Source organism: Apodemus sylvaticus, chromosome 10, assembly GCF_947179515.1.
Source record: "Apodemus sylvaticus chromosome 10, mApoSyl1.1, whole genome shotgun sequence".
NCBI lineage: Eukaryota > Metazoa > Chordata > Mammalia > Rodentia > Muridae > Apodemus > Apodemus sylvaticus.
In genome coordinates, this window is record NC_067481.1 from 17,174,972 (window position 1) to 17,196,481 (window position 21,510).

At 38.0% G+C, this 21,510-nt stretch overlaps 1 protein-coding gene across 3 annotated transcripts in view; it reads right to left on the reverse strand.

Annotated features, from left to right (window-relative positions):
* The window catches only part of Tanc2 (tetratricopeptide repeat, ankyrin repeat and coiled-coil containing 2), a 347,779-nt gene that overhangs the window by 141,316 nt on the left and 184,953 nt on the right, over positions 1 to 21,510 (reverse strand). For all 3 annotated transcript variants that reach the window (XM_052195688.1, XM_052195690.1, XM_052195689.1), the window contains 2 exons: positions 18,301 to 18,449; positions 14,897 to 15,083 (listed from right to left, as the gene is read on the reverse strand). In XM_052195688.1, coding sequence (XP_052051648.1) covers positions 14,897 to 15,083; positions 18,301 to 18,449 — 336 coding nt within the window. The remainder of the gene's footprint in view (positions 1 to 14,896; positions 15,084 to 18,300; positions 18,450 to 21,510) is intronic.

Here is a 21,510-nt window from a genome sequence, read left to right on the forward strand (position 1 = left end):
CTATCCTGGTTTTTTTGTTAATCCAGATGAATTTGAGCATTGCTCTTTCTAGCTCTATGAAGAACTGGGTTGGGATTTTGATGGGGATTGCATTGAATCTGTAGATTGCCTTTGGCAATATGGCCATTTTAACTATATTAATCCTGCCAATCCATGAGCATGAAAGATTTTTCCATTTTCTGAGATCTTCTTCGATTTCCTTCTTCAGAGATCTGAAGTTCTTGTCATATAGGTCTTTCACTTGTTTGGTTAGTCACCCCAAGATACTTTATGCTGTTTGTGGCTATTGTGAAGGATGTCATTTCCCTAATTTTTTTCTCAGTCTGCTTATCCTTTGAGTATATAAAGGCTACTGATTTGCTTGAGTTGATTTTGTAGCCAGCCACTTTGCTGAAGTTGTACATCAGCTGTAGGAGTTCTCTAGTAGAGTTTTTTGGGGTCACTTAAGTATACTATCATATCATCTACAAATAGTGATAGTTTGACTTCTTCCTTTCCAATTTGTATCCCTTTGACCTCCTTATGTTGTCTAATTGCTCGAGCTAGGACTTCAAGAACTATATTAAAAAGATATGGAGAGAGGGGGCAGCCTTGTCTAGTCCCTGATTTTAGTGGGATTGCTTCAAGTTTCTCTCCATTTAGTTTGATGTTGGCTACCGGTTTGCTGTATATTGCTTTTACTATGTTTAGATATGGGCCTTGAATTCCTGTCCTTTCCAAGACTTTTAGCATGAAAGGATGTTGAATTTTGTCAAATGCCTTTTCAGCATCTAATGAAATGATCATGTGGTTTTGTTCTTTGAGTTTGTTTATGTAGTGGATTGCATTGATGGATTTCCTTATATTGAACCATCCCTGCATCCCTGGGATGAAGCCTACTTGATCCTGGTGGATGATCGTTTTGATGTGTTCTTGGATTCGGTGGGCAAGAATTTTATTGAGTAATTTTGCATCGATATTCATAAGGGAAATTGGCCTGAAATTCTCTTTCTTAGTTGGATCTTTGTGTGGTTTTGGTATCAGAATAATTGTGGCTTTGTAGAAGGAGTTGGGTAGTGTTCCTTCTGTTTCTATTTGGTGGAATAGTTTGAAGAGTATTGGTGTTAAGTCTTCTTGAAGGTCTGATAGAATTCTGCACTGAAACCATCTGGTCCTGTGCTTTTTTTGGCCGGAAGGCTATCTATGACCTCTTCTATTTCTTTAGGGGTCATGGGTCTGTTTAGATGATCTATTTGATCCTGGTTTAATTTTGGTATTTGGTATCAGTCTAAGAAATTGTCCATTTCCTCCAGATTCTCCAGTTGTGTTGAGTACAGGCTTTTGTAGTAGGATCTGACGATTTTTTGAATCTCCTCAGTTTCTGTTGTAATATCTCCCTTTTCATTTCTAATTTTGTTAATTTGGATACTTTCTCTGTGCCCTTTGGTTAGTCTGGCTAAGGGTTTATCTATCTTGTTGATTTCTTCAAAGAACCAGCCCCTGGTTTTGTTGATTCTTTGTATGGTTCTCTTGGTTTCTACTTGACTGATTTCAGCTCTGAGTTAGATGATTTCCTGTCTTTTCCTCCTCCTGGGTGAATTAACTTCTTTTTGTTCCAGGGCTTTCAGTTGTTCCATTAATCTTCTAGTATATGCTCTCTCGAATTTCTTTTTGGAGGCACTCAAAGCTATGAATTTTCCTCTTAGCACTGCTTTCATTGTGTCCCATCGATTTGTGTATGTTGTGCCTTCAATTTCGTTAAATTCTAAAAAATCTTTGATTTCTTTATTTCTTCCTTTACCAAGGTATCATTGAGTAGAGTATTGTTCAGTTTCCATGTATATGTTGGCTTTCTGTTGTTTTTATTGTTATTAAATACCACTTTTACTCCATAGTGATCTGATAGGAGGCATGGGATTATTTCAATCTTCTTATATTTGTTGAGGTCTGTCTTGTGACCAACTATATGATCGATTTTGGAGAAGGTACCATGAGGTGCTGAGAGAAAAAGGCATAATCTTTTGCTTTGGGATGAAAAGTTCTATATATATATCTGTTAAATCCAATTGGTCCAAAGCTTCAATTAGTTTCACTGTCTCCCTGTTTCGTTTCTGTTTTCCTGATCGGTCCATTGATGAGAGTGGAGTGTTGAAGTCACCCACAATTATTGTGATAGGTGCAATGTGTACTTTGAGCTTTAGTAAAGTTTCTTTTTATGAATGAGGGTGCCCTTGTAGTTGGAGCATAGATGTTCAGGATTGAGTTCTTCTTGTTAGATTTTCCCTTTGACCAGCAAGAAGTGACCTTCCATGTCTCTTTTGATGACATTAGATTAAAAGTCAATTTTATCTGATATTAGAATGGCAACTCCAGCTTGTTTACTGAGATCATTTGCTTGTAGAATTGTCTTCCAGCCTTTTACTCTAAGGTAGTTTTTGTCTTTGACATTGAGGTGTGTTTCCTGTATGCAGCAAAATGTAGGGTCCTGTTTACGTAACCAGTCTGTTAGTCTAATGTCTTTTTATTGGGGAATTGAGTCCATTGATGTTAAAAGATATTAAGGAGTAGTGGTTATTGCGTCCCATCATTTTTGATGTTAATTTTATACTCGTGTGGTTATCTTCTTTTGGGTTTGATGAAAGAAGCTTAATATCCTGCCTTTTCAAGGGTATAGTTTCCCTCATTGTAATGGTGTTTTCCCCCTATTATCCTTTGTAGGGCTGGGTTTGTGGAAAGATATTGTGTAAATTTGGTTCTGTCATGGAGTATCTTGGTTTCTCCATCTATAGTGATTGAGAGTTTTGCTGGGTATAGTAGTCTTGGCTGGCATTTGTGTTCTCTTAGAGTCTGCATGAGCTCTGCCCAGGATCTTCTAGCTTTCATGGTCTCTGGTGAGAAGTCTGGTGTAATTCTGATAGGTCTTCCTTTATATTGTTACTTGCCCTTTTTCTCTTAATGCCCTAAGCATTCTCTCTTTGTTTAGTACATTTAGGGTTTTGATTATTATGTGACGGGAGGTAGTTCTGTTCTGGTCCAGTCTGTTTGGAGTTCTGTAGGCTTCTTGTATATTCATGGCCATCTCTCTCTTTAGGTTAGGGAAGTTTTCTTCCATAATTTTGTTGAAGATATTTGCTGGCACTTTAAGTTGTAAATCTTCACTCTCATCAACGTCTATATTCCTTAGATTTGGCTTTCTCATTGTGTCCTAGATTTCCTGGATGTTTTGGGTTACAAGCTTTTTGCATTTTGCATTTTCTTTGACTGTTGAGTCCATGGTTTCTATGGTATCTTCGGCATCTGAGATTCTTTCTTCTATCTCTTGTATTCTGTTGTTGATATTTGCATCTATGGTCCCTGATTTCTTCCCAAGGTTTTCTATCTCCAAAGATGTCTCCCTTTGTGCTTTCTTAGTTGTTTCTACTTCTGTTTTCAGATCCTGGAAGTTTTAGCTCAGTTCCGTCATTTGCTTGTTTGTGTTTTCCTCTAATACTTTGAGAGATTTTTGTGTTTCCTCTTTCATGACTTCTTCCTATTGATCAAACTTCTCCTGTATTTTTTTAAGTGAATTTTGCATTTCCTCCTTAATGGCTACAAACTTCTGACCCATATTGTCCTGAATTTCTTTAAGTGATTTTTGTGTTTCCCTTGTAAGGGCTTCTAGCTTTTGATCATTTTTCTCCTGAATTTCTTTAAGAGATTTATTTATGTCCTTCATGTGTTCCTCTAACAGCATCCTTACCAGTGCTTTTAAATCCAACTCTTGTTTTTCTGGTGTGTTGGGGTATCCAGGACTTGCTATTGTTGGAGAATTGGGTTCAGATGCTGCCATAATGCCTTGGTTTCTGTTAGCAACGTTCCTACGCTTGCCTTTAGCCATCTAGTTCTCACTGGTGTTAGATGGTTTTATTGTCACTGGCTGGTGCCACAACCTATTGTGGACCTTTAGGGCTATTTCTGAGACACTGGATGACTGGGTTTCCTCCAGCACAGATTACTGATATGCTGCCTTCCTCTTTTGTGCCTTTGGAGCCCTGCTCAGTCTTGCCTCAGGAAATATTATACTTGGGTTGTCAAGATGAACCAGGTGTTCTCAGACTGCTCTGTTATGGAGCAAAGATGGTGAGTGGGGGGTCACTCCCTCTGTTGATTCTCACGTAGGATACAGGCCCCACGACTGACCGGCTTGCAGATAAACCGCCTATGTTCTCAGGTCCTGAGTGCAGGTAGACCCCTGGAGATTTGCACCCCCAGAGATCTTAAACTCAGGATAATACAGTACCTAGTGATGTTTTTCTGTCCTGGTAGGCCACAAAGATGGCCACGGAAGTAGCTCCCTCTGCTGTTCTCTGCAAAGGATACAGGCCCTACGACCAACCAGCTGGGAGATGAACCACCTGTGTGCTCAGGTCCTGGGTGCAGGCAGACCTCTGGCTGTTTGCACTCCCCAGAGATCTAAAGCTAGGGGTGATACAGTACCTAATGAAGCTTTTCTGCTCAGGCAGGCAGCAAATATGGCCGCGGGGATTCTCTCCCTGTGCTGGTCTCCAGGCAGGACACAGGCCCCACGCCTAGAGGTCTGGCAGATGAACCTCCTATGTGCTCAGGTCCTGAGCGCAGGCAGACCCCTGGCGGTTTGCACCCCCAGAGATCTAAAGCTCGGGGTGATACAGTACCTAGTGAAGCTCTTCTGCCCCAGCCAGCAGCGAATATGGCCGCGGGGATTCTCTCCCTGTCGACCTGAAGTTCTTATCATACAGATCTTTCACTTGTTTGGCTAGAGTCGCACCAAGATACTTTATATTGTTTGTGGCTATTGTGAAGGGTGTCATTTCCCTAATTGCTTTCTCAGCCAGCTTATCCCTCGAGTATAGGAAGGCTCCTGATTTTCTTGAGTTTCTTCAGCCACTTTGCTGAAGTTCTTTATCTCTGAAGTAGGAGTTCTCTGGTGGAGTTTTTGGGTCACTTAAGTATACTATCATATCATCTGCAAATAGTGAGAGTTTGACTTCTTCCTTTCCAATTTGTATCCCTTTGGCCTTCTTATGTTGTCTAATTGCTCTAGCTAGAACTTCAAGTACTATATTGAAAAGATATGGAGACTGGGGCGGGGGGGGGGCAGCCTTGTCTAGTCCCTGATTTTAGTGGGATTGCTTCAAGTTTCTCTCCATTTAGTTTGATGTTGGCTACCGGTTTGTTGTATATGCTTTTACTATGTTTAGGTATGGGCCTTGAATTGCTGTTCTATCCAAGACTTTTAGCATGAAAGGATGCTGAATTTTGTCAAAAGCTAATGAAATGACCATGTGGTTTTGTTCTTAGAGTTTGTTTATGTAGTGGATTGCATTGATGGATTTCCGTATATTGAACCATTCCCGCATCCCTGGGATGAAGCCTACTTGATCATGGTGGATGATTGTTTTGATGTGTTCTTGGATTCGGTGGGCAAGAATTTTATTGAGTATTTTTGCATCAATATTCATAAGGGAAATTGGTCTAAAGTTCTCTTTCTTTGTTGTATTTTTGTGTGGTTTTGGTATCAGCGTAATTGTGGCTTCATAGAACAAGTTGGGTAGTGTTCCTTCTGTTTCTAATTTGGGGAATAGTTTGAAGAGTATTGGTGTTAGGTCTTCTTTGAAGTTCTGATAGAATTCTGCACTAAAACCATCTGGTCCCATGCTTTTTTTGGTTGGAGGACATTCAATGACCACTTCTATTTCTTTAGAGGTTATGGGACTGTTTAGATGATCTATTTGATCCTGATTTAATTTTGGTATTTGGTATCTGTCTAGGAAATTGTCTATTTCCTCCAGATTCTCCAATTGTGCTGAGTATAGGTTTTTGTAGTAGGATCTGATGTTTTTTTTTAATTTCCTCCATTTCTGTTGTTATATCTCCCTTTTCATTTCTAATTTTGTTAATTTGGATACTGTCTCTGTGCCTTCTGATTAGTCAGGCTAAGGGTTTATCTATCTTGTTGATTTTCTCAAAGAACCAGCTCCTGGTTTTGTTGATTCTTTGTATGGTTCTTTTTGTTTCTACTTGATTGATTTTTAGCCCTGAGTTTGATGATTTTCTGTCTTCTACTCCTCTTGGGTGAATTAGCTTCTTTTTGTTTCAGTGCTTTAAGGTGTGCCGTTAAGTTGCTAGTGTATGCTCTCTCCAGTTTCTTTTGGAGGCACTCAGGGCTATGAGTTTTCCACTTAGCACTGCTTTTATTGTGTCCCATAAATTTGGGTATGTTGTGCCTTCATTTTCATTAAATTTTAGAAAAATCTTTGATTTCTTTCTTTATTTCTTCTTTGACCAAGGTATCATTGAGTAGAGCATTGTTCAGCTTCCATGTGTATGTGGGCTTTCTGTTATTTTTGTTGCTATTGAAGACCACTCTTACTCCACAGTGATCTGATAGGAGGCATGGGATTAGTTTGATCTTATATCTGTTGAGGTCTGTCTTGTGACCAATTATATGGCCGATTTTGGAGAAGGTACCATGAGGTGCTGAGAAAAAGCTATATTCTTTTGCTTTAGGATGAAATGTTCTCTATATATCTGTTGAATCCAATTGGTCCAAAGTTTCAATTAGTTTCACTGTGTCCCTGTTTAGTTTCTGTTTTCCTGATCGGTCCACTGAGGAGAGTGGGGTGTTGAAGTCAACCACAATTATTATGTTAGGTGCAATGTGTGCTTTGAGCTTTAGTAAAGTTTCTTTTCTGAATGAGGGTGACTTTGCATTTGGAGCATAGATGTTCAGAATAGAGAGTTCTTGGTGGATTTTTTCTTTGACCAGTAAGAAGTGTCCCTCTGTGTCCCTTTTGATGACTTTAGGTTGAAAGTTAATTTCATCTGATATTAGAATGGCTACTTCGGCTTGTTTCCTGAGACCACTTGCTTGTAAAATTGTTTTCCAGCCTTTTACGCTGAGGTAGTGTTTGTCTTTGACACTGAGGTGTGTTTCCTGTATGCAGCAAAATGTAGCATCCTGTTTATGTATCCAGTCTGTTAGTCTGTTTCTTTTTATTGGGGAATTTAGTCCATTGATGTTAAGAGATATTAAGGAATAGTCATTGTTACTTCCTGTTATTTTTATGTTTGAGTGGTTATCTTCTTTTGGGTTTGATGAAAGGAGGTAACTATCTTGCTTTTTCCAGGGAGTAGTTTCCCCCTTTGTATTGGCATTTTCCACCTGTTATCCTTTGTAGGGCTGGGTTTGTGGAAAGATATTGTATAAATTTGGTTTTATCATGGAATATCTTGGTTTCTCCATCTATGGTGATTGAGAGTTTTGCTGGGTATAGTAGTCTTGGCTGGCATTTGTGTTCTCTTAGAGTCTGCATGAGCTCTGCCCAGGATCTTCTAGCTTTCATGGTCTCTGGTGAGAAGTCTGGTATAATTCTGATAGGTTTTCCTTTATATGTTACTTGGCTTTTTTCTCTTACTGCCTTTAATATTCTTTCTTTGTTTAGTACATTTGGGGTTTTGATGATTATGTGACTGGAGGTATTTCTGTTCTGGTCCAATCTGTTTGGAGTTCTGAAGGCTTCTTGTATGTTCATGGGCATCTCTCTCTTTAGGTTAGGGAAGTTTTTTTTTTTTTTTAAATTTTTTTTTATTCGATATAATTTATTTACATTTCAAATGATTTCCCCTTTTCTAGCCCCCCACTCCCCGGAAGTCCCGTAAGCCCCCTTCTCTTCCCCTGTCCTCCCACCCACCCCTTCCCACTTCCCCGTTCTGGTTTTGCCGAATACTGCTTCACTGAGTCTTTCCAGAACAAGGGGTCACTCCTCCTTTCTTCTTGTACCTCATTTGATGTGTGGATTATGTTTTGAGTATTCCAGTTTTCTAGGTTAATATCCACTTATTAGTGAGTGCATACCATGATTCACCTTTTGAGTCTGGGTTACCTCGCTTAGTATGATGTTCTCTAGCTCTATCCATTTGCCTAAGAATTTCATGAATTCACTGTTTCTAATGGCTGAATAGTACTCCATTGTGTATATATACCACATTTTTTTCATCCACTCTTCTGTTGAGGGATACCTGGGTTCTTTCCAGCATCTGGCAATTATAAATAGGGCTGCTATGAACATAGTAGAGCATGTATCCTTATTACATGGTGGGGAATCCTCTGGGTATATGCCCAGGAGTGGTATAGCAGGATCTTCTGGAAGTGAGGTGCCCAGTTTTCGGAGGAACCGCCAGACTGATTTCCAGAGTGGTTGTACCAATTTGCAACCCCACCAGCAGTGGAGGAGTGTTCCTCTTTCTCCACACCCTCTCCAACACCTGCTGTCTCCTGAATTTTTAATCTTAGCCATTCTGACTGGTGTAAGATGAAATCTCAGGGTTGTTTTGATTTGCATTTCCCTAAAGACTAATGAAGTTGAGCATTTTTTAAGATGCTTCTCCGCCATCCGAAGTTCTTCAGGTGAGAATTCTTTGTTTAACTCTGTACCCCATTTTTTAATAGGGTTGTTTGGTTTTCTGGAGTCTAACTTCTTGAGTTCTTTATATATATTGGATGTTAGCCCTCTATCTGATGTAGGATTGGTGAAGATCTTTTCCCAATTTGTTGGTTGCCGATTTGTCCTCTTGATGGTGTCCTTTGCCTTACAGAAACTTTGTAATTTTATGAGGTCCCATTTGTCAATCCTTGATCTTAGAGCATACGCTATTGGTGTTCTGTTCAGAAACTTTCTCCCTGTACCGATGTCCTCGAGGGTCTTCCCCAGTTTCTTTTCTATTAGCTTCAGAGTGTCTGGCTTTATGTGGAGGTCCTTGATCCATTTGGATTTGAGCTTAGTACAAGGAGACAAGGATGGATCAATTCGCATTCTTCTGCATGCTGACCTCCAGTTGAACCAGCACCATTTGTTGAAAAGGCTATCTTTTTTCCATTGGATGTTTTCAGCCTCTTTGTCGAGGATCAAGTGGCCATAGGTGTGTGGGTTCATTTCTGGATCTTCAATCCTGTTCCATTGATCCTCCTGCCTGTCACTGTACCAATACCATGCAGTTTTTAACACTATTGCTCTGTAGTATTGCTTGAGGTCAGGGATACTGATTCCCCCAGACTTTCTTTTGTTTCTGAGAATAGTTTTAGCTATCCTGGGTTTTTTGTTGTTCCAGATGAATTTGATAATTGCTCTTTCTAACTCTGTGAAGAATTGAGTTGGGATTTTGATGGGTATTGCATTGAATCTGTATATTGCTTTTGGCAAAATGGCCATTTTAACTATATTGATTCTACCGATCCATGAGCATGGGAGGTTTTCCCATTTTTTTTGAGGTCTTCCATTTCCTTCTTCAGAGTCTTGAAGTTCTTGTCATACAGATCTTTCACATGTTTGGTAAGAGTCACCCCAAGATACTTTATACTGTTTGTGGCTATTGTGAAGGGGGTCATTTCCCTAATTTCTTTCTCAGCCTGTTTATCCTTTGAGTATAGGAAGGCCACTGATTTGCTTGAGTTGATTTTATAGCCTGCCACTTTGCTGAAGTTGTTTATCAGCTGTAGGAGCTCTCTAGTGGAGTTTTTTGGGTCACTTAGGTAGACTATCATGTCGTCTGCAAATAATGATAGTTTGACTTCCTCCTTTCCAATTTGTATCCCTTTGACCTCCTTATGTTGTCGAATTGCCCGAGCTAGTACCTCAAGTACAATACTGAAAAGATAAGGAGAAAGGGGGCAGCCTTGTCTGGTCCCTGATTTCAGTAGGATTGCTTCAAGTTTCTCTCCATTTATTTTGATGCTGGCTACCGGTTTGCTGTATATTGCTTTTACTATGTTTAGGTATGGGCCTTGAATTCCTGTTCTCTCCAAGACTTTAAGCATGAAAGGATGCTGAATTTTGTCAAAAGCTTTTTCAGCATCCAATGAAATGACCATGTGGTTTTTTTTCTTTGAGTTTGTTTATGTAGTGGATTGCATTGATGGATTTCCGTATATTGAACCAACAGGTTAGGGAAGTTTTATTCCATAATTTTGTTGAAGATATTTGCTGGCCCTTTAAGTTGTAAATCTTCACTCTCATCTATACTAATAATCCTTCGGTTTGGTCTTCTCATTGTGTCCTGGATTTCCTGGATGTTTTGGGTTATAAGCTTTTTGCATTTTGCATTTTGCCTGTTGGGTCAATGCTTTCTTTGGTATCTTCAGCATCTGAGATTCTTTCTTCTATCTCTTGTATTCTGTTGTTATTTGCATCTATGACTCCTGATTTCTTCCCAAGGTTTTCTATCTCCAAAGTTGTCTAACTTTGTGATTTCTTAGTTGTTTCTACATCTCTTTTTAGATCCTGGATGGCTTTGCTCAGTTCCTTCACTTGTTTGTTTCTGTTTTCCTATAATTCTTTAAGAGATTTTTTTTGTGTTTCCTCTTTCATGACTTCTGCCTGTTGACCCAAGTTCTCCTGTATTTCTTTAAGTGATTTTTGCATTTCTTCTTTATTGACTTCTATCTGTTGATCCATATTCTGTTGAATTTCTTTAAATGATTTTTGTGTTTCCCTTGTAAGGGCTTCTACCTTTTGATCCATTTTCTCCAGTATTTCTTTAAGAGAGTTATTTATGTCCTTCTTGTGTTTCTCTAACAGCATCATGTCAGTGATTTTAAATCCAAATCTTGTTTTTCTGGTGTGTTGGGATATCTAGAACTTGCTGTTGTTGGAGAATTGTGTTCGGATGCTGCCATATTACCTTGATTTCTGTTAGTAATGTTCCTATGTTTGCTTTTTGCCATCTGGTTATCTCTGGTGTTAGTTGGTCCTGTTGTCACTGTCAGGTGCTTGAACCTCCTGTAAGCCTGTAAAGCTATTTCTGCTCCTCTGGATGACTAGGTTTCCCCCTGCCACAGATTGCTGATGGGCTGCTACTACTCTTGGGTGCTGTTGGAGCCCTGGTGTGCCTTGCCCCAAGCAATGTTATACTCTGGGTTGTCTCTGTGTACCTGGAGCTGCCTGTCCTGTCTCTGCAGGGCAAATGCTACGACAGACTGGCACACAGACGAACTGCAGAACTGCCCAGGTCTTGGGCACAGGCAGAAGCCTGGCGGTCTGTGTCCCAAGTGATGTTAAACTCGGGATATCTCTGTACCTGGAGCTGCCTATCTTGTCCATCTGGGAGTGAAGATGGCGGTGAGGGACCAGCTCCTTTTTAAAAATTTTATTGATAAATTTTATTATCAATATTTGGACAAAAATATTTAAAAATACTTGCCTATAGTACAAGTATTTTGTTTTCTATGCTGCTAAAATTTTTCTCCTTTTACTTATATTTAATGTTTTAATTATAGTTCTTATTTCCATATATCTGCAGAACCCTGAGTTCCTAAAGCACACTCCTAAGAACCAATCCTATTGTAATCAGCTGCAGCAGCCTTTATCTGGAGGATGATCTATCTGTAGGATCTTTTCATCTGATTTTAACAGACATACCACCAACTCTGTTATGACAGACTAAAATGAATGTTCGCTCATGCTTAAAAGAATCAATCCAGAAGCAATTACTCTATCTTCTGATTTAATCATATTTGTGAAGAAAATCTTTTTTTATTTTCCCCCTCACACACTCAAAAAAAGGACACAATATAGAAATTTAAATCTTTTCTTAAAATAGGATGTACTGGAACACGACACAGGAACACATCATGTATTGCAAATGCCTTCTTGAATATTGCAAAATATGTAGCTTCCAGCTGTCTTCATTTTTGAGAATTCTTCCTTTGTCAGTTACTGTTTTCTAAGCTTCTGCATCAGAATCAGGGCTTTATGGTGCTGGCAGGATGCTGCAACCTGCAGTCTGCACTATCAGCAAAGGAATCGTGAAACTACATTACCCAGTAGAAAACTCACTTGGTTTAAAAGTTGTCAATGACCTCTTAGTGTGAACCTGAAGAGACACAGCTCTTTGAAGATTCAGATTTATTGTTGTAAGTCTGGAGTTTTGTTGGGCTGTTGTCCAGGCCATTCTGCATCAAGGCTGCTCTAAGGTGGTATCTCTCTTACTGTCTGTATTTTATCCTTCCTCTTTATTCTATGTAATGCTGGCTCTAGACTATGATACTTTCATTTTTTGGTTGTCAAGCAAAAAAGAAATACACAAAAATCCCACTTAAATTTAGGAATGAAGCCAAACATTCTTTAGTAAGTAGACACTGTATCTTCTTGGAGAATAAACATAGCTTTACATTACTGTTCTTATCAGAATAGAATGTATCTCAGACTATTTGTTAAAATATTTTTAATAACCCAATTATTAAAGGAAATGCATTTCAAAAACCACAGGTCACCACACTTCTCTCCTTTTCTTGTCCTTTATCTCTTCCCCAAATAGGCCTCTTTCCGCTTCTTGGACAGTCTTCACTCTAACATCATGGTTTGGAGATTTTGTTTTGCTTTGTTTTTTTGAGACCGGGTTTCTCTGTGTATCTCTGGCTGTCCTGGAACTAAGCATGTAGAACATGCTGGCCCTGAATTTACAGGCCTGACTGCCTACCGAGTACTAGAATTAAAGACATGTACCACCATGTCCAACAATTTCATGTATTCTTAAAACAAAAATCTAGATTTAATATATGAGAAAAATATTAGTCTTAGTGTATTTCATTTAATATACCAATCTCTAAGTCCCTATTTTACTGTAAATGACAGCATTTCATTTTTCTTTATGGCTATGTAAAACTCTGGTGTATATAGGCACTATCTTTTCTTTATTCATCTGTTGATAGACAGTGACTTGTAGCATCACTTGGCTACTGTGACTAGTACAGGGTATGGAGCATCCCTACTACATGCTGACTGAGACCTGTTTAGCTGTGACCCACAAGAGATACAGAGGAACAAATAAGTTTTTGGTTTTTTTTTTTTGGAGGTGGGTCTTTATGTATATTCATAGTGGTTGTACTACACTAACATATATTCTCAATTGATCTTCCCCATGTTTTTCTCTAATTAGTTTAAAAGTTTTAGAACTCATATTAAGGTCACTGATCTTTGATTTTTGTATGGTGTGAGAAAAAGGAATTTAGTTTTATTCTTATTTTTTGAGGCACATTCTCTCTCTGAATGTGGAATTTCCACCTCATCTAAATTGGCTTGCTAGCAAGTCCCTGGGATCTGCCTCCCACTTTGGTCAGAGCTGGACTATTTATGTATGCTGTCACATTTGCCTTTAAACAAACAAGGGTGCTAGAGACCTGGTATTTTATCCATCTTTTCAGCCATATCTTTTATGTGTGGGGTGGACACAGGTCTTTTATCTTCCTGGAAATTATCAAGTAGGCTGGGCTGGTGAGCCAAGGAAACACCAGGGGTCCCTTCCTGCTGCTTTCCAGCACTGGGGCTACATGCACATGACATCCAGCCTGCTTTTTTCACCTTTTTTAAAAGGTGAATTCTCTCCATCAAACACAGGCCATCCCTGTAAGCACTTTACTGACTGAGCCAGCTCTTCAGTCCTATTTGACTGACTGAAATTTTTATTTCCAACACTGTTTTTTTTTCCATGCCCACTTCAAAATCTTTTTGCTAATATTTCTACTTAGTGAGTCTGTTGTCCTAGTCTTCAGTTGACTTTATTTAATTCCTTTGTTTCTTTTAATCTTTTGAGGTTATTGAATATTTTTAAAATGAGACTTCTCAATTCTTTGGCATTTTAACTATTTAAATACCTTTAGATTCCATTTTTAAAGAGTTACAAATGTCAGGAGTGAGGCTGCCTTACCTTTTCAGATTTCTCTTGTTCCTGCTGCACTGACCTGCAAGAGTACTCTTTTGATCCTGTATGGGGCCTTCTTAGTGAGCATCTTTTGCTTGAGAGACCCACACTGCTCAGACGACCAAACAGGCTGCTACAATGGCAGTACCACCAAACAAATCATAGGTACAAAAGAAATTTTAACAATAAATTAAAGACAACTACTACACCATAGATGACCATAGAAAAGTGGAAGAAATAATATAGCATAAATTATGAATTAAAAATGCAGTAAAACAAAATGATAAAATAAAAGAGGAGGCAAGAAAAAAAGGAGCCCAAAGAAAGGAAGATTAATACAAAACAAAAATGTATTTAAAAAAATAAGGTTAAACAAAGGTAAGAAGATTCTAAAGATAAAAATGATTCTAAAATATAAAGCAAAAATTGTATTTAAATATGGTAATAAGAAAAACAAAGCACAAAGACTTGGAAAGGCATCTTCCTGGGTGCTCCACCACTGGAATTCTCTGGGTATGTGCTGAATAGCTGTAGCCTGCGAGAGTTTCTCTCTATTCCCACTGTCTGTAAACCACCCTGTAGGTGCAGACTCAATGATTACTGGACCTAGGCTCAGAGCTCCGCATCTTCACAGTAACACATAGCACATGAGATTCTTTTCTTGCAACAAGAACACATTGGTCTAAGGTTCCAGAATCATAAGCAACATTAAAAACTTATTCTACTTTATTAAGGACAGAAATCAGGGTATCTTGCTGATAAGAAAACTCAGATCAGAAGGGGCTTCCAACCTCATCAAATGACTGATACACACTTGAAACATCCTGAGACAACTCACACTGCAGATCTTCAGCCATTCAATCTTAATCTCCGTTCTCTGCTTCACAATACTCCACTACGCCAATAAAGAATTAACTTTTCTGGACAACCACTGTTGGTAGGGATAAAATATGGGAATTTATAGATTTCTACACACACTGCTTAGTGTGTAGAATGTTTTATATCTTATGAAAGGCCTGGAAAAATGTGATTAAATAGAAACAAATATTTCTCATTTTGTTGACTGTTATCACTTCAGCATTTTAAAAACAGACAAATTTACATACATATCTCAAAATATAACTCTGAAAATCTTATACTTGTACAATTATTTTTAAAAGGAATAAAATATACAGAATGATTATTATAAAAAGAAGCTTACCAATGATGCCACTGTCTCTGCTTTCTAGGGTGGAGGTGGGGCTGGTGACAGCCCCATAGCTGCAATCCTTGGCAGCTGCATTTGCACTGACTGGCGGGAGTGTGGAGCAGGGGCTGCTGGCTGGAGGAGAGGCAGTGCTGCTAGTCAAGGTGGAGCAGGGGCTGATTCGCTGGGTGATTGCTGAAGTCTGAAAATAAAGTCAGCACAAAATAAGATAAACTGATCACTGTTCAGATGTATCTCAAGGCCAAATAGTATTGTGATTTAAAAAATCAACAAATAATAATCACCATGTGGCCTTTACAACTGTTATGCTGGCTTTGTTTTTGCTTTCCGGGATGAAAGGCCCCATGCCCTACACTGAAGGTAAAAATCAACAAGAACAGAGGCCTGTAGCTAATTTTTATGCTTAAGAAATTACCTGTGACTTTAAATTTTCTGCCACTAACAGAATTTTGTTTTAAGCATAAGGTGCTATTTACAATAAATGAAACTCTTCAGAAGGCTTGGAACTTCCTCTTATTAAAAACCTTCTTTGGCAAGAAAAGGAATACCTTCATAGTTGAGAAGAAAGAAAAATATTCTTAATGAAAAGAATGGCCTTTTAGATAAATAGGCCATGAGTAGAGATCAAAATACCTTATTCTGTAAGTTCTTCTATGATACAGAGTAAACAATGTTTATTTAGCACAAAAGGAATATCTTATAAAAAGTGGTTATGTGGAAAGATACATTTATATCTTGAATAATTCTTATGCCTGAGATGTCCACCTTTCTAGGTTTCTTGTTGACAGGGATTGCACTCCACATAGAAAGGCAGAGGACCTTGGACTACTGCTCCCAGGCTCTCCTGTTACATGACTGCACTGTTGTGCCCAGATTTCCCTGGTACAGTTTTTAAATATAAAAACATTAAAAATTACCAAAAATAGTTGGTGGTAATATATTCTGGTTTGTCCAGGTAATGAGAGATCCAATTTTCTCTTTAGCTCTTTCTATCCAAATAAATTACTGTTTTTTTTTGTTGTTGTTGTTTTTTGTTTTTGTTTTTTTTTTGGTTTTTTCGAGACAGGGTTTCTCTGTGTAGCCCTGGCTGTCCTGGAAGTCACTCTGTAGACCAGGCCTTGAACTCAGAAATCCACCTGCCTTTGCCTCTCAAGTGCTGGGATTAAAGGCATGTGCCACCACTGCCCGGCTAATAAATTACTGTTACAGTGAATAAAGGTACTTTTTTGGTCAGTTACTAATTTTATCCTTACAAAAATCATAAGTGATCAAACACAAAATTACTTGAAGAAACACAAATGATAAATTAACATATTTAAATATTAATTAAAAAAATTATTACAGTCCAGCCATTGATCCCCTTCCACCCCCACAGTTCTTCATCGTATTTCTCTTCCCCTCCCCAATCCTGTCTCTGAGAGGATACCTTTCAACTTCTTTCCTTATAGTCTCCATCAATAGTCTCTCTGCTGAAACGGAGATTCTACATTTAATAACTTGAGAATATACTGATTATTAGCTAAGAATATTAATAATCTTCAACTAATTTGATAAGGTTTAATTATCTATGCTCAATCTGTGTTGGCTTTTAATTGCTGTACTTGCATATTTTCATACTAATTATCCTGCATGCTACTGTATACTTTTTATTTCTTTTTTTTAATTTATTGATATATTTATTTACATTTCAAATGATTTCCCCTTTTCTGGACCCCCACTCCCCGAAAGTCCCATCAGTCTCCTTCCCTCCCCCTGTTTTCCCACCCAACCCTTCCCACTTCCCTGTTCTGATTTTGCTCTACACTGCTTCACTGAGTCTTTTCAGAACAAGGGGCCACTCCTCCGTTCTTCTTGTACCTCATTTGATGTGTGGATTATGTTTTGAGTATTCCAGTTTTCTAGGTTAATATCCACTTATTAGTGAGTGCATACCATGATTCACCTTTTGAGTCTGGGTTACCTCACTTAGTATGATGTTCTCTAGCTCCATCCATTTGCCTAAGAATTTCATGAATTCATTGTTTCTAATGGTTGAATAGTACTCCATTGTGTAGATATACCACATTTTTTGCATCCACTCTTCTGTTGAGGGATACCTGGGTTCTTTCCAGCATCTGGCAATTATAAATAGGGCTGCTATGAACATAGTAGAGCATGTATCCTTAATAGATGCTGGGGAATCTTCTGGGTATATGCCCAGGAGTGGTATAGCAGGATCTTCTGGAAGTGAGGTGCCCAGTTTTTGGAGGAACCGCCAGACTGCTTTCCAGAGTGGTTGTACCAATTTGCAACCCCACCAGCAGTGGAGGAGTGTTCCTCTTTCTCCACACTTTCAGCTTTCAAAGTATCATCAGAATAATCCTGTTATCTTGTTATCCTTCTTTTTTCTTTCTTGGTGGGGAAGATAAAAAACTAACCTAAGGCCTTTTATTTGCTGAGCAGGCACTCTACCACAAGCTATTCCCCAGCCTCATGTTTTAGAATTTTATTTGGAGACATGGCCTTACAAATAAATATATTTAAAATTAAGGCACAGTCTACATAATTGTGACTTGATTTGAAGTCACAGTGACATAAAGAATCTCAGAAGCAAGATGAGTAATTTTATCATCTTTGAAGAAATGTAAATTTGTAGAAAATAAAAGTACTTGAGTATAAGAAGGGGCAAGTATCATGACAGTGGTCATTATTAGGCCAGTCACTTGCTAACTTGACATAAATCTCAAGAAATGTAAAGTATTTGGAAGTTAGCTCAGTGGTAAAGCACTTGCCTAGCAAGCACAGGCCCTAGGTGTGGTTCCTACCCTAGGCTGGAGTACAATATTTTGCTATAAGGCACTAAACCATTTAAGTTTCTTTCTATTACTGGTGAAGACCATGACTAAAAGCAACTTGGGAAGGAAAGTGTTTATTTCAGTCTACATTTACCTTGAGCTATCCTATAGCTTAATAATTTAGCATTGGGTATGTTTAACTTTTAGCTGTCATTTTCTAGGTTATTTTCTAATCAATTCTACTGTGGTAAAAACAATTGGTAGTTTTTGAAACTGGTTAAGATTTGCTCTAGGCTCAGCAGTTCATTAATCTGGCTATAATCCACATATACTTGAAACAGTGTATGCTCTAATTTTTCAGTGCACTGTTAATCCCTCAGTCATCTGGGTAGCTTGTTATTTAATCCTTTATCATTTTTTTTTTGTTTTTTACACATATAAAACACAAACAAGAAAGAGTGACTATGAAAAATTAAATTATATTCTAGGCCTCGAAATGAATTCTAAACAACTGATTTTATTCCTTTCTGAATGAGCACATACTCAAGCACCATACCATTTTTCTTTACGTGCTGTAAAATGCTGATTCTCATTGTATCACCAAGTTGATACTGCATAGCTTACCTGATTTTCATCCTGTACCTCCATGCTGTATTGGTCACCTGGCTGTACTTCTGTGACTTTCTCTCCAAGGAGGAAACCCAGACGAGTCATGAGTGTGTTTGCTGCCTCATCTACAGATGGAGGTGGGCCAAGCTCTTGTTCAACATCACCTGGAGCAAGAAGACAGCAAACATGAATCTTAAAAACAAAATGGTATAGTTCTATTACTGTTCTTATATTCAGTTTTTTTCTTTAGTTTTCACATTCTAATTTCAAAATGATAATGTTCCAGTCTATTCACTGATATTTTAAACTTCTGTGTGGGTGCATGTATGCCCGTGCATGGAGAAGCCAGAGGTAAACCTCAGGTGTTTTTCCTCAGGAACCTTCTATCTTGTTTTTGAGATGAGGTTCTCTTACTGGTACTTGGAACTGCTGACTAGGCAGCCCTGGGGGAGTTAGATCTACCTGTCTCCACCTACCTGGTACTGGGATTACAATCAACCATGTACCACCACGCCAGGTTTTTATGTGGGTATGAGACTGAACTTGAGTTCTCCTGAGTACCTGTGTCATCCCCCCAGTCCTTGATTTTAATTTTCATACACAATTAATCTACTGAGATTAATCTCAATGTATTTATAGCAAATACTTGAATTTAAATGTTTCTGTAACATGCTGAACAGAAAAATGTTCTTGTTTTTTGGGCAGTAGCTTTCATGCAAAGCCTCATTTTTGGCATCTAAATTTTAACCACAATACATACTTCCTTACATTGTTTAAGTTCTCCTTTTATATTCTGAACTAATTTCTCCCTTTGATGAGGTTTCAAAATAGTAAAAAGGACCTTTCCCCCCCTAACCATATGAAACATACAGGTTTATGCTCATCCTCCAAGGTTATGCATTTCCTATAAACACATTCTCTTGATAACTCACAGGCCAGCACAGAAATCAGGACCTTTCACATTACAATGACCTCAACCCCACTGAACCCTACTGGAGTTCTGGCTTGATGGCATGCTCTAGGGCAGAAGGAACAATTCAAGGCTTACATAACTCAGTTATCAGTTCATTTTAAAAAATCTGAAACAGTTCTTTAGTTTTGGTGGTCATGATCTTGACTCTTATTTATAAAGGCATACATATAGTTTTAGTATAATGTTTTTCAATTTACCTTCTGATTCAATCCAGCTTATGGATTTTGGGGCAGAAATATCAAAAATATATTGATGTATTACTTGAATCACTTGGTTATAACAGTGTCTAGCAGATTTTTCTATTTTAACATTATACTGTCCCCCTTTGCATTTAATAAGTATTCTGATGGAAAGACTGAATTTATATAAAATGTTCCATTTCTTAGTATATTTTTGTGGTAAAAAAAAATTACAGAATTTCCTTTAGACTCTATTTAGGTACTATAGCTCACTGTCCTACACACTCACACATGTTGTGTCCTACATAGTCACTATTCACTTTTAGAACTTTTCATTGTCCCCATGAAATACAGTTCCACTAAACAGTGATGTTCTCTGTCCTCCCCTTTCCCAGCCCCTAGTAACTGCCATTTCTTCCTGCTTCCTTGGTGTAGTTGACAGTCCTAGACACCTTTTAAAACAGAATCACACAGTAGTTTGTTCTTTGGGGTCTGGCTTATACAATTAGCATAATGGGTCAAGGTTCTTCATGTGGTAACGTATCAGAATGTCATTCCTTTTTAATGGAAGAGTCTTCAGTCATTCATCTGTTGTTGGCATCTGGGCAGTTATTTCGAACTTTTTGCTACAGTGAATAATTCATATGAACTGTGGTATATAAATAAATACTTGTCTAACTCTTTCTTATTCAATGAATTTTTGCTATTTTGAGTATTAATGTTAGCTGGTTAAATTAATTACTGTCTCTGTTCTCAAACAGTGACTTTTCTCCATCCATTTATCCATTCCATTGATTTCTATCTTACACAATGAGTTATAATTGGTTATTATCAGCATTTATCTAGTTCAAATTGCTTTAGATTTAGCTAGGGTAAACAATGGCTCTTATGGCCTTTTAACATACTCCTGTCATGCTCTGAGCAGTTCTGTGGCAGCCGACTTTTCAGACTCATTTGGTATTCTCCCAGTCCCAGCTATAGAATTAGACAATTTCTTCAGAAACCGTTATTCTTAGAGATAAAAGGAATTTACATCAAGATCTATACACCAGGTATGCCAATTGTTACTGGGCTATTATTCACTCCAGGACCTGATTCAGTGAACAGTTAGGTCATATTGATAAATACAAATATTTGCAAAACGGTATTTGTATATACATATATCAACACAAACACTTCTTAGTGAATTCTCTTCTAAGTTCCCAGGGTTAGTCCAAAAGAAAATTCTCTTCCTCCAATATTAAAGTATTCTTGGTCTATTCTCCCTACATGTAACACATTTTACTGCTACTGTGGTGACCCTGTACACAAATGTTCTTCTATTGATTGTTTTCCTACTCCAAGTTAAGGAGCCTCACTACCACTTCCTCCTCCATTCAAAATTGAGATAGAATGCATATACTGTAAATTTTACCTCACTGAATATATACTTCAGTGGCTTTTAGTTTATTCAACATGCTATACAAACATCACCACAACATAATTTTAGAATATCTTTACCACTTCAAAAGGAAACACTGGCTCATTTTCCCCCTGAAATTTAGTTCCTTAAAATTCCTGATCTCTAGCATTCGTTTTACCCTCTTGCTTAAAGAATGTCACATTCTTTCCATATGATTAGCTTTCTGGCATTTCAATGGCTGCTGACTATAAAAACTGATCTTTTCCAAACTCTTCCACTGAGATGTTGAACAGAATTAGTGTTTCCCTCCCCCTAGTCCCCTCAGACCACTCACTCCTATGATTCTTTTTAAACCATTAGAAAATGAGCCAGGAAGCTCACAATGATCTACTATAAATGAGATATAGAAATCCTTTTAATAAGATATTTGCATAAATCAGTTTTCTTTCAAGTTTTAAGTCCAGGTACACTTAATCTCACTTTGTAAGAAGTCATACTCACACAGATCCTACAGAGTATTTTAGAATGCATTTTATATCTTCTTAACACAGCAATCATTAGCTATAGTGTCTGTCACATGGTTGGTCACCAAGACACAAAAGATTTTTATAACTTATGATACTCAGTATTACACATTTAAACACTTCAAATGCTAAGAAAAGAAAGACTTT